This window comes from Acipenser ruthenus, chromosome 34 (genome assembly GCF_902713425.1).
Source record: "Acipenser ruthenus chromosome 34, fAciRut3.2 maternal haplotype, whole genome shotgun sequence".
Lineage (NCBI taxonomy): Eukaryota > Metazoa > Chordata > Actinopteri > Acipenseriformes > Acipenseridae > Acipenser > Acipenser ruthenus.
The window spans coordinates 8,210,556-8,222,991 of NC_081222.1; the positions used below are offsets into that span (position 1 = coordinate 8,210,556).

Here is a 12,436-nt window from a genome sequence, read left to right on the forward strand (position 1 = left end):
GAGGACGAGGACGGGAGGACAGAACAGGGATGTGAGAGACAGTCATAGCAGGACAAGCAAGACAAAAGGCACAGTAGGAGCAGTGGGGTGGAGGATACAGACCTGACTAGTAGATGGCTTCTTCCAGAGCGCTGGTAGGTTCGGATCTATTCCAAAAGCGTCTCGGCGCAGGCCTCCCCTCGCTGGACTCCCACAGCTAGACTCCCGGCTCTTTTGTTGAGGCTCTTCAGTTTGCTGGCGCTTCGTGCTGGCGCTAAAATAAGCTGCTTGAATAAATGTTGTTACCCCTGCTTGGCAAAAGAACCAACTAAACTGTGTGGAAACCAATCAAATAGCAAAATCAACTGCTAATCAATTTAGCCACTCACCTGGTACTAATCACACACAAACTCAGCCAATTCAAACACCACCTTACAATGTCACCAAATGTAGTAGTTACAATTACAAAAAGCAGGAACTTATCTATCTGCCTCTCTCCCTGGTTCCCTGAAGACTGAAATTCTTTACAGTTAAGCATTGTAAAGAATAGCAAGGTATGGTAAAGCATAATAAAACATGGCAAACACGATAAACTATGGTAAATGCACAGTATAACCATGGGGAAAGTATGGTAAAACTGCAAAAATACTATGTCCAACCTTTATAAGGGTTAGCACAGCTATTATGCTTTAGTTACATAGAAATGTTACAGTAACAAAATATTTAAGAAAAATGTATGTGGTCATTATCAAGGCATTCACCATCACACCCTCCCACCCTGTCTCTCTCCCTCCCTCCCAGTTTTTTTCTTATCCTCATTGTTTCATTCTGTCCTTTCCTCTCTCCCTGTCTATCTGTCACTCCCACATGTCTCGCTCTCTCTCTTTCAACATGTTCACACACTTGCCTATAATGCTATATTGTAAATCTACTGAAGAATGAAACCAAACTTAGTATTTATCAAATCTTCGATGTGAAATCAGCAGAAGTCAAAATGCCACCATGAAAACTTCCGGCATTTGTATCCAAATAAAATGCACTTACTACATCGCTGATGCAGATTTTATGTTCCTACACGATACCTAGCATGTGAAGACAGTGTAGAGCAGGGATCATCAACTAGTTTTTTTTAAGGGGGCCAGAAGTATTTTACTCTGCACATTTTTACACACTATAATAAATATTATATAACGTAATATTAGCATAATGAACAAGACTTACTAGTGTTGTAAATCGAACCCTGATGTTGACATCGATTATCGTGCAAATTCTAACAATGATTATCGATCATTATCGAGTTAAAAAAAACAGTAACAGTTTAAAGGAACAATAAGTCCTCTTTGTATAGAACATGGTATAAAAAACTCATTCAAACAAATCCTGATATTTTAAGACATGTTTGATAAATACATTGGCATTTAAATATAGCACTCTCCAATTTTCATATTGTTATTATTATTATTATTTATTTCTTAGCAGACGCCCTTATCCAGGGCAACTTACAATTTTTACAAGATATCACATTATTTTTACATACAATTGCCCATTTATACAGCTGGGTTTTTACTGGAGCAATCTAGGTAAAGTACCTTGCTCAAGAGTACAGCAGCAGTGTCTCCCACCTGGGATTGAACCCATGACCCTCCGGTCAAGAGTCCAGAGCCCTAACCACTACTCCACACTGCTGCCCTGTCCTGTCGTCACTAGCCTTTGCCTTGTTTTGAGGAAAATCTGACAAATTTCCAGTGTAAACATAACGGTAAATTAAAATAAATAAATCAATAAATAAAATCAACCCCACTGTCCAAAGGAGAAAAAAACAAGTTTTGAAAACTACATTAACATTATGGCCTATTCACATGGAAATAATTCGATCTCTCATTCTTTTTTACATTTGCTGTTGGTTGCAATTTATGAATTACGTGGCCCAGCTTCTGCTAGCGAAAGCAGCAGTCTCTTCCAGTGTGCCGCGGCTGCAGAGATGCATTTCACTTTTTGCTGTCATATTTTAATTAAAACTTTGCATGACTTTGCATAGCCACTTAGATTTGCATTATCTTCAGTGAATACAACTATACTGTAATTTTTCCAAACAGTACATTAGAGGTAGTCTACCCTTTCCTGCAATGAAACTTACAACAGCGACAACTCCAGCTGATAATTTAATTTTGCATCTCCATACTTCAATATGTATAATATCTCTTTTATACATGTACAGGTAGTGTACAAAAAAATGGAAACACCTGGGTAAATAAGGGTCACCAAGTATATTGAAAGCAAGGTCTTCCACACAGGTGTGGCTCATGCGTTAATTAAGCAAATAACATCCCAGCATGCTTAGGGTCATGTATAAAATGCTGAACAGGCCTGGTTGCCTATAATTATGGCTAGCATGGCTGCAAGAGGAGACCTCAGGAGACCTTTGAAAGATGGGTGATTGTTGGGGCGCGTTTGGCAGGAGCTTCAGTGACCAAGATAGCTCAACTTGCTGATGTTTCACTCTGAGGGAATGCCATCATCAGCAAAGGGCAACAGTGGGCGAAAGCGCATACTCCAGGATCGTGATATCCGTGCATTAATTCGAAGTGCAAGGCAAAACAGGCGAGCAACTGCAGATCAATTGACTGCAGATTTCAACCTGGGGCGCAAGCAGCCAGTTTCATCAAAAACGGTCCGCCGAGAACTCCACAGAGCGGGATACCATAGTGGCTCAACGCCCTATTAAGTGATTTTACATTGGGGTTTCCATTTTTTGTCCACTACCTGTATGTGGATTTATTATTAATTGACTTACTGCCCACATCGCAACCAAGATATGTAGAATATCTATTTCATACATGTATAGGTCTAATCAATCTACATACCACGTCGCGACCAAAAATGCATCACGTACTGGAGTGCTCAGAGAAGCTTTTTCCCCATGTGGATTCGCTTACACTTATACAGTACATTACTAAGGCCCTACCTATTTCACGGCAGTGAAAAACGTGACACAGACCGTGAAATTCATTCCTCACTGTGAAAACTGTCTATTTTGTGTACGTTTACCCTGAACTTAAATCCAATTAAGTTATGTGTATCGGTCCAGGTTCCTGATGTGATTATAAGCTTGTTTCAATTTCAAAAAGAAAACTGGACAGGATTTATTCATTGACACTTAACAGCAGCCAATAACCACTCTGGGCTCTCCTCACCGATTGGTAGATATGGGCATCCGGGGCAGGTTGAGTATCCTAGGAGATCTCAACTGATATTGTTAAGCGAGTGAACATTTTGTGAGTGTCCAAAATGAATACAAATAATCTACAATAACACCGTGTAACAATTTTTTTTTTTTTTTGGTTCCTGGGTAGTAAGTGTTATTTCCTAATTGCTTATGCCTCAAAAGTATAGAAAATGGCTATTATTCCCCACAAACTTTGCTTTTGTGACCAGGACAGTGATATTTTGAAATTTACCTATTTTCCAGAACATTCCAGATAGATTCAGTGCTGAGTAAACTTGGAGTTACTTCTAGAACTTTCCAGTAATATAAATGGTAGTATAAATACAGGGGCCTTAAGCCCACCAGTTCAGTATAGTTCCAGCTGCCTAAGTGGATACATATCTGCATTTTTCTGAGATGGCATCAAGGTCATAGGAGACTTCAAAATGGTGGCATTCCTGATGGGTCTCCAAGGCGGTTTTACCAAGTTTCCCTGCTATCCTTGCCTTTGGGACAGCAGGGACACCAAGGCGCACTACCACAGGAGGGACTGGCCACAGCGGACCGAGTTCTCTGTGGGGAGGAACAACGTCAAGTGGGAGCCACTGGTGGACCCCCGGAAGGTGCTGATGCCACCACTGCACATCAAATTGGGCCTTATGAAACAATTTGTCAGAGCTCTAGATAAGGAGTCTGCAGCCTTCAAGTACCTTCAAGACTTCTTCCCTAAGCTGTCTGAGGCAAAGGTCAAAGCCGGTGTCTTTGTCGGACCACAGATAAAGAAGATCCTGGAGCGCAATGAATTCCCCAAGATGCTCACTAGTAAGGAGAAAGCGGCTTGGAACAGCTTTGTCGCAGTGGTTCGGGGCTTCCTGGGCAATCACAAGGCCGAAAACTATGTGGAGCTGGTTGTGACTCTGGTGAAGAACTACGGCACAATGGGCTGTAGGATGTCCCTCAAAGTCCATATCCTTGATGCTCATCTTGATAAATTCAAGGAGAACATGGGAGCGTACTCGGAGGAGCAAGGCGAGCGCTTCCACCAGGATATACTGGACTTTGAACGCCGCTACCAAGGACAGTATAACGGGAACATGATGGGAGACTACATTTGGGGGCTGATTCGTGAAAGTGATTTACAGTATAATCGTAAATCTCGAAAAACTACTCACTTCTAAATCTTTTGTAGTCATTTTTGTATTACTTTAGTATAAATACATGTTAATTTGGATTCATATGTTGTTTTTTTCTGACTTTATGTGAACGAAAAGACACAAATTCGCCCGTTTTCTCATTGGAAATAGGTAAATTTCAAAATATTACTGTCATGGTCACAAAAGCAAAGTTTGTGGGGAATAATAGACATTATCTATACTTTTGAGCCATAAGCAATTAGGAAATAACACTTACTACACAGGAAGAAAAATGGTGTTACATAGTGTAATTACTGTAGCGGATCGTGTACGATAACTTTGCATTCTACTGGTGGCAAACTATTTTGTACAACCTGCAATGTTTCATTGGATCACATACGTCGAGCTACAATCCAGCGGCATTTAGACTCAAAAACGGAAAAGGTCGTGGATAGTGCATTGCTTCAAAACAAAAAGGTAACAAGGTAAAAAAAAAAAAAGAAAAGAAAAAAAAATTCAGAAACAGCGGCACGTGACAACATAGTAATGTTAAATATTATTAGTTTCTCTCAAGACAGACGGCTACGGGACTGATTTAAAACAATAAAATACATTAACAAAGCAGGTTACTGTTGATCTCTGCATCATCATCCTGTATTTGTTCACAGACGCATATTCTCAGTAACTTTTAGAAGCAACAACACAGATTACATTCTTGACAGTAAGTCAACACTAGAAGCCCAGCAGCAGTCATTTTGGTGGTTTTTGGTTTTAAAATGTAATTTTCTCCAGTCGTGTAACACATATGGGGCTTATTATTTATTTCTTAGCAGACACCCTTATCCAGGGCGACTTACAATTGTTACAAGATATCACATTATTTTTACGTACAATTACCCATTTATACAGTTGGGTTTTTACTGGAGCAATCTAGGTAAAGTACCTTGCTCAAGGGTACAGCAGCAGTGTCCCCCACCTGGGATTGAAGCCATGACCCTCTGAGTCCAGAGCCCTAACCACTTCTCCACACTGCTCTCACAATACTCTCACAAAGCATGAAACACAGGAGTGCAGAAACAAAGGAGATATATTACATTATACCTAAAAGCCCCGGGAGCAGTCACATTGACGGCCACACATAAACAATTGTATTTTCATTATACAGAACAATATTCAACTTTATTATTTTTATTTACCAGTCCGCAATGTGTTTAGCTGTAGTTAGATTAGTCTCTACTCTCTGTCTGAGTGAATGACTGGCACCTGCTTGAGTAAAATATGGGGCAGAGTGTTTACTTACCCCAGTTTCTCTAATTTACAGTTTGGATCCTTCAGTGCAGCAGAGAGCAGTTTCACCGCTGAATCCCCCAGGTTATTCCTTTCCAGCTCCAGCTCTCTCAGGGTTGACTGGTTTGTACGCAGAGCAGAGGCCAGGTCCTCACAGCAATCTCCCGTGAGACGACACTCACTCAGCCTGAGAGATAAGGAAACAGGATCTCACTAGGAACTTAGTTCTGCACACCTGGCTGCTCTGCTGCTGCCAAGCTTGAAATCAGGAACTGGTAGTTTTTAATTTATTTGATTATCTTATTCTATCTGTTTCTGCTTGCCTCTCTTCACTCTCTCCCTTTATCTACATCTCTCTCTCTTCCCCTTCTTTCTGTCTCTTGTCATAAACCCCTCCTCTCCCTGTCTTTGTCTGCCTCACACCTTTTCACACTCTCCCTCTCTTCCTCCATCCCTGTCTCTCTCTTTCTCCCTGTCTGTCTAAAAGTTTACCATATTAAAAGCACAGTAAAGTGTAATAAAGAAAAGTGAGGAATGGTAAAGTATATTAATAAACATGGCAAACCAGGGTAAACTATGGTAAATGCACAGTATAATCATGGGGAAAACATGGTAAAACTGCAAAAATACTATGTCCAACCTTTATAAGGGTTAGCACAGCTGTTATGCTTTAGTAAAGAATTTAGAATTTTTTTGTGTATCCATGCTACAGAGAAATGTTACTGAAGCATGAAGGCTCGACAGGGGATGGGTTGGCATGATATAACCGCACACTTAAGGCATTACAAGGCACAACGCGAAGTGGAGTTTCTTTAACCCTTAAGTGTGTGGTTATATCATGTCAACCCACCCCCTGGAGTTCCTTAATGATATTATGAAAGGATTATACAATTATTAGATTTATTTACTTTTTGAATTAACACAGCAAAGTTAAAAACCAGCTTGCAGACTTATAAAGCTTCATATGCTGTACTGCTCTCCATCTCTATTCCTGAAGGAACCGGCATAAAATTCCCTGAGGAGACTGCTCAAGTTAATGAAATGCAAGAGGTCTACCTTTTTGTTGGAGCCAGTTTTGTAGGATATTCACAGCCCATTTAGAAGCCTTTATTGTGTTTTTTATTGTTTGTTTGTTTTGGTCAAGTTCCAGTTGATTCAGTTCTGGTTCCGTTATTTCACTGTGCAGTTTTTCTTTTAAAGAAAGCTGAATTACTGGTACTTTGTCCTATTCAGGAAATTCATCTTCATACCATTCTTCAACAGTTTTTCCATTAAAAAGATCTGGGTCTGACAGTTTTTTTAAGTTAGTGGTTACTTACAGATATTAAATGTTATAGAATTAGGACAGGTAAGTAGTGGATGAATTTGAATCAAAGGTGATGTGTCTGTTGAAAGGTTGTGTGGGATTAACGTATGGCTGATAGAATGCAGCTAATCAATCAATCAGAGAGCAGGATTTTTCCAAGCAGATTTATAATTTACAATAACATAATATTTAAGAACTATGTGGTGCATTATCAAGGCATTCAATATCACATAGTCCTTCCTCCCTTCCACCCTCCTATCTCTGTCTCTATAGCCCCTTTCACACTGGCATGATCTACATGGGTCAGAACCAACCCGGGCAGGACCCGGTGTCATGCGGCTCGGGTACGCAATATCACACTGCTTTTGATAAAGCAGGGTTGACCCGAGTGACAGACGCAAGTAAACAATATGCATATTAATGCCCCAGAAGCAGCTTTTACTGACGCTTCCATCCAAGCTTCTCTGGATTGAAAACCATTGGCCCAAATTTTGATTAGAGCAAATGTTTCTTCATCCCTGTTGCAATCTGTCTCATGCTGTGTGTCTCAATCGACAAAAATATGGCTAAACAGAATAAACAGAAATGTTCCTTGCGGAAGTGAAACTTTCATGCAGGCGTGGCTGTGTTATTGCGTCGGCTTATGAACGGCCATCAAGCATTTTGTCTCACTCACCCTGGGTTAACCCGGGTCTGACCCAGGTACGTGGTTTCACACTATGCAGGATTGTGACCCGGGTAGACAGGACCCGGGTAGGAGTGATAGTGTGAAAGGGGCTTCTCTCTCCCTTCCTGCCCCTTTCTCTGCATACCTCTATCCATGTCTCTACATATTCAACATATTTTACCACTTTTTAATTTCCCTTACTAACTCACACAGGGATGCCCTGCTGTGGTTGAAAAGTTTCCCATTCACTTGAATGTAAAAGCAATTCCCTATAGACTTGCACTGGGTGCGCTCTCACTCTGTATTATTGTTTTACAGGTTAATGTAATTGTAGATAACACAATCATTTCATAAATCTTACCTGTTTTGCACCACCATTGGCTAAATAGGTCGCAAATGTGTAGTTTTGAAAGAAAGCACACAGGTATTTTCATTTTAAAACATGATATATGGTAGTTTAGGTTAAAGGAAGCTCTCTGTTTCTACTCCTTATTCTCAGGTTATCTGTTTTCACTTGCACTTCCTGGGTCATTTCACCTCAGCAGTGCCTTCAGGATCAGCATGTTACTGCCTGAAAGTATGTCAGTCAATAGGGGAAGCAGCTGATTGGTTATTGACAGGAAAGAAGCCAGTGAAGGGGCGGGGACAATTTCACCCTCGCTTGGCTTGCAAACAGAGATAAAACAGTGTAGTACCAGCCCAAGTATTTTATATACGTGTGTGTGTGTGTGTGTGTGTATTTTAACACACAGGTTCAGCTGGAGATCTTTATTTTGAACTCTTTCTTGTTCACCACTATGAGTGACAAATAAGAATTAACCCTCAAGTGCAAATGTCTATTCTGTTCAATAAAGTGTTGACTCGTGTTCAATCACATTTTCAGGTTTTATAACTTCGTTTCAATTTTAAAACATTACAATAGAATTTGTTTTCAATAAATGGTATATATCCTCAGTAGTAAGATCACCCCTCTATTAGACCACATTTTGATGGTGCCTTGCCTGGCATTAATATTGAGGTTTCACTGTTTATTGAAATAAATCTGTCAATTACTCATTTTACAGTTTATTATGGGGTCAAAAATACATTGTAAAATTGAACATGTTTTATAGCACCTGATATTTTCACAGATAAAGGAAGGAATTTTTTCAAAATTGTAAATGTTTTTTTTGTTGCTGGTGTGTTTTTTTAATATGATTTGGAGCCAGTTTAACATGTGCTGTGATATCTTTTTTTCTTTATTTAACTGAATTCTCAAGTCTCTTTCTTTCTTTCCACCTGGCTCTCCCCCTTCCTCCCAGTCTTCCTCTCTCTCCCTTTCTGTCTGTCTCTTTCACTCTCCCTCTGCCTGTCTGTCTGCCTCTCTCTGACAGTCAAAGGAGTGGGGGAGTGCTATTAGAGAAGGCGAGGAGTGGAGTTGTCATCCTTCCCTGTCAGTAATGTAATATTCACACAAACATCCACTGTTTACTTACCCCAGTTTCTCTAATTTACAGTTTGGATCCTTCAGTGCAGCAGACAGCAGTTTCACCCCCGAATTCCCCAGGATATTCCATCCCAGCTCCAGCTGTCTCAGGGTTGAGTGGTTTGTACGGAGAGCAGAGGCCAGTTCCTCACAGCAATCACCCATCAGATCACACTGCCTCAGCCTGCAGAGATAAGGAGACAGGATCTCACTAGAAACTCAGGGGGTCATTTTCATACAGGGCTAGTTGTATTCTAAGTGCTGGTGCAACACAGTCTGTGCTGCGAATGACTTACGACCCATTCTAAAATGCAATTTTTAGGATATCACTAGAAACTCAGTTCTGTACAACTGGCTGCTCTGCTGCTACCAAGATTGAAATCAGTAATTGTGGTAGTTTTTAATCTATTTGAATATCTTATTCTGTCTATCTCTGCTAGCCTCTCTTCACCCCCCCCCTTTCTCTTTCTCCCCCACCTCTATCTGTCCTCCTCCCTCTCTTTCCTCCTCTATCAGCATTATCCCCCTCCTGTCTTTCTCTGTCTCACTCATTTTCTCTCTCTCTCTCCCTTCCTCTCGCTGTTTGTCTCCCTCTTTCAATCTCCCACCCACCCTTTAATGTTATTAGCAGTTCTGGTAATTCAGATAAACAGTGAATACACAACCTCTATTTAACACTAGAACCGCTGCAGTTATACTCATACCTAAAACTGTCGCTGGCAGTCATTATGATGGTTACATTTTAAACAACGTCAATATTAAAATGAAAGACAAACTATATAATACAATTATAAAGTTTTATTTAAGCACATCATATCAAACATTTGCACTGCTAAAACTTTGTATTTAAATGAATTAAACATAAAAGGGGTTATTTTCTAACTTAAGCCTTACTTAAAAAAATGAAAAACTATAATAAAATAAACATTTAAAAAGAAACTAGTGTGTAAACAGGTATATGTACATACAAAAAAGCAAAGCAGTTTTTAATTTAAAACAAAAGTAACATATGTTTTCTATTGCGTGTGTCATTCGGTGCAGCACATAATCCAGGTTGAGCTGCTGCAGCACATTTTGATGGTGCCTTGCCTGGCCTTAATATTGAGGTTTCACTGTTATTGAAATTCAAATCAGTTAATTACTCATTTTACATTTTATTATGGGGTCAAAAAATAAATTGTAAAATGTAAAATGAAACCTTTTTTTGTAGTATCTGATATTTTTATAACATTTCACAGATAAAGGAAGGAATTATTATTTTTCAAAATTGTAAATGTTTTTTTGCTGCTGATGTATTTTTTTAATTGATCCTGGAGCCAGTTTAACACTAGAACATCCAAGGTGGTCATTTTGACCATTTTTGGAATTTAAATTGTGGTGCGTGTGTTTAAAATACAGAGTTGTGCTTTCCTGACTTTTCCTAAACATATGTACTAATTACACTGACAAAGAAAGAATAGCGGCGCTGCAAAAATTAGCAAGATAAAATACTGTCATACCTATTCCAACCAGGAGCGGTCAAATTGACTGATACATATAAAACATATTATTATTTGTATTCATCAGTCAGGATTTGCAGCCGTATTGAAGTTTGATTATATCAGTCTGCATTCCTCAAGTGAGCGGTCTATTGACATTTCTATTGTTTCAATGAGCCTCCTGATAGCCCATCAATCAGCCTTGACAGCTCACGGTGCCAGGCTGTCTGTCTGCACTGGTTACTATAAGTCACTCGTTTTTCTAAGAAATTCATTGTTAACCCAATACACATTGCAAATGGATTGCTGAAGATGCAGGACAGCAAAGCAGTGTTTGGAATTATTGCACATTTTACCAAACAATGATTCTGATGCAGCAAAGATGGACAATGACGAATCTGGCTCTGAAGCAGACTGGGTTTGCGAAGATGAATCTTCCAGCAGCAGTGACACCAAGATGATCCCTAGTCAATGCCCTTGGAGGAATTAGAATCTTTCATTGTACTAGTATATGCCCGTGGAGCATTTGGTGCCAGAAGCCTGGGTTACTGATGATAGTTGTGCCAAATTCCCAAAGACAATCTGTGGTAAGTGCACTGCATATTTTGAAAAGCGCAGGATCTGTGTGATTTGTGCCAGCACTTAGACTTTGTAAATTATTGTAAATGAAGCCCATTCTGTTCAAATGTTTATTTATTCATGTCATTTCGATTATAGTATGTCCTTATATAAATGCATAGCTTTGGTTGCACTTTGTTATGTAGGCAATATAAACCCATTTATTTAAAAAAGTTGATATTTATTTACATAATTTCAGTTGTACAGTATTGTTTGTATATGATATACCTTTATATACACAAACATATTTTAAAATATTTGTTTATTTAATTTTTTGCGGTTGTGCGTTCTGTAATAAGTCTGTATATAAATACATTTCTGTTCAAATGTCTGTTTATTCACAATGTTTTGGTTATGTAGATGCTTTATATGACATTCCTGAATAAAACTATGACTTATATTCAATTGTTTGTCCTTTCATTATAATATTTATGTTGTTTTTAATACGCCGGTCAAATTGACCGGTCATGGTTGTTCTAGGAATGCCTATAAACGCAGTCATTCTAATGTTAACATGTGCTGTGTTGTCTTTTTTTCTATTTTTAACTGAATTCACAATTCTCTCTCCCTGTATATCTCTCCCTTCTCTCTCTTTCTTTCTACCTGGCTGTCCCCCTTCCTCCCAGTCTGTCTCTCTCTCCCACTCTGCCCCTCTCTCTTTCACTCCCTCCGCCTGTCTCTCTGACAGTCAGGAGTGGGGGAATGCCATTAGAGAAGGTGGGGAGTGGAAGAGGGCTATAGAGGAGAGAAGAGATGAGAGGACAGTAGAGTAGAGGAGTGAAGTTGTCACACAAACACCCAGAGTGTTTACTTACCCCAGTTTCTCTAATTTACAGTTTGGATCCTTCAGTGCAGCAGACAGCAGTTTCACCCCCGAATCCCCCAGGTTATTCCTTTCCAGCTCCAGCTCTCTCAGGGTTGACTGGTTTGTACGCAGAGCAGAGGCCAGGTCCTCACAGCAATCTCCCGTGAGATGACAGTCACTCAGCCTGAGAGATAAGGAATACAGGATCTCACTAGAAACTCAGGGGGTCATTTTCATACAGGGCTAGTTTTATTTTAAGTGCAGACTCAACACAGCCTGTGCTGTGACTGACTTACCTTCTGTTCTAAAAATGCAATTTTCAATAGGAAAATGTAAAGTTGTAAACCTGTGACTCTGCATAGTAAATGAGTATGTAAATGGCCTCAATACGTACAAACACACCCTCACCAAGAATTGCGCTGGGAAAGTCTGAAAGACAAGCCGTGGTTCAAACAGGTCACCCTAAAAAAAGAAAAGCAAGCTTCACAGAGGA

General features: G+C 39.7%; 1 protein-coding gene across 5 annotated transcripts in view; it reads right to left on the reverse strand.

Moving 5' to 3' along the window:
- The window catches only part of LOC131696513 (NACHT, LRR and PYD domains-containing protein 12-like), a 59,968-nt gene that overhangs the window by 13,728 nt on the left and 33,804 nt on the right, over positions 1–12,436 (reverse strand). For 4 of the 5 annotated variants that reach the window (XM_059006911.1, XM_059006914.1, XM_059006913.1 and 1 more), the window contains 3 exons: positions 11,954–12,127; positions 9,053–9,226; positions 5,618–5,791 (listed from right to left, as the gene is read on the reverse strand). In XM_059006911.1, coding sequence (XP_058862894.1) covers positions 5,618–5,791; positions 9,053–9,226; positions 11,954–12,127 — 522 coding nt within the window. Of the gene's footprint in view, positions 1–102; positions 264–5,617; positions 5,792–9,052; positions 9,227–11,953; positions 12,128–12,436 lie in introns of all 5 variants that reach the window. The other variant, XR_009310122.1, reaches the window with a different exon arrangement.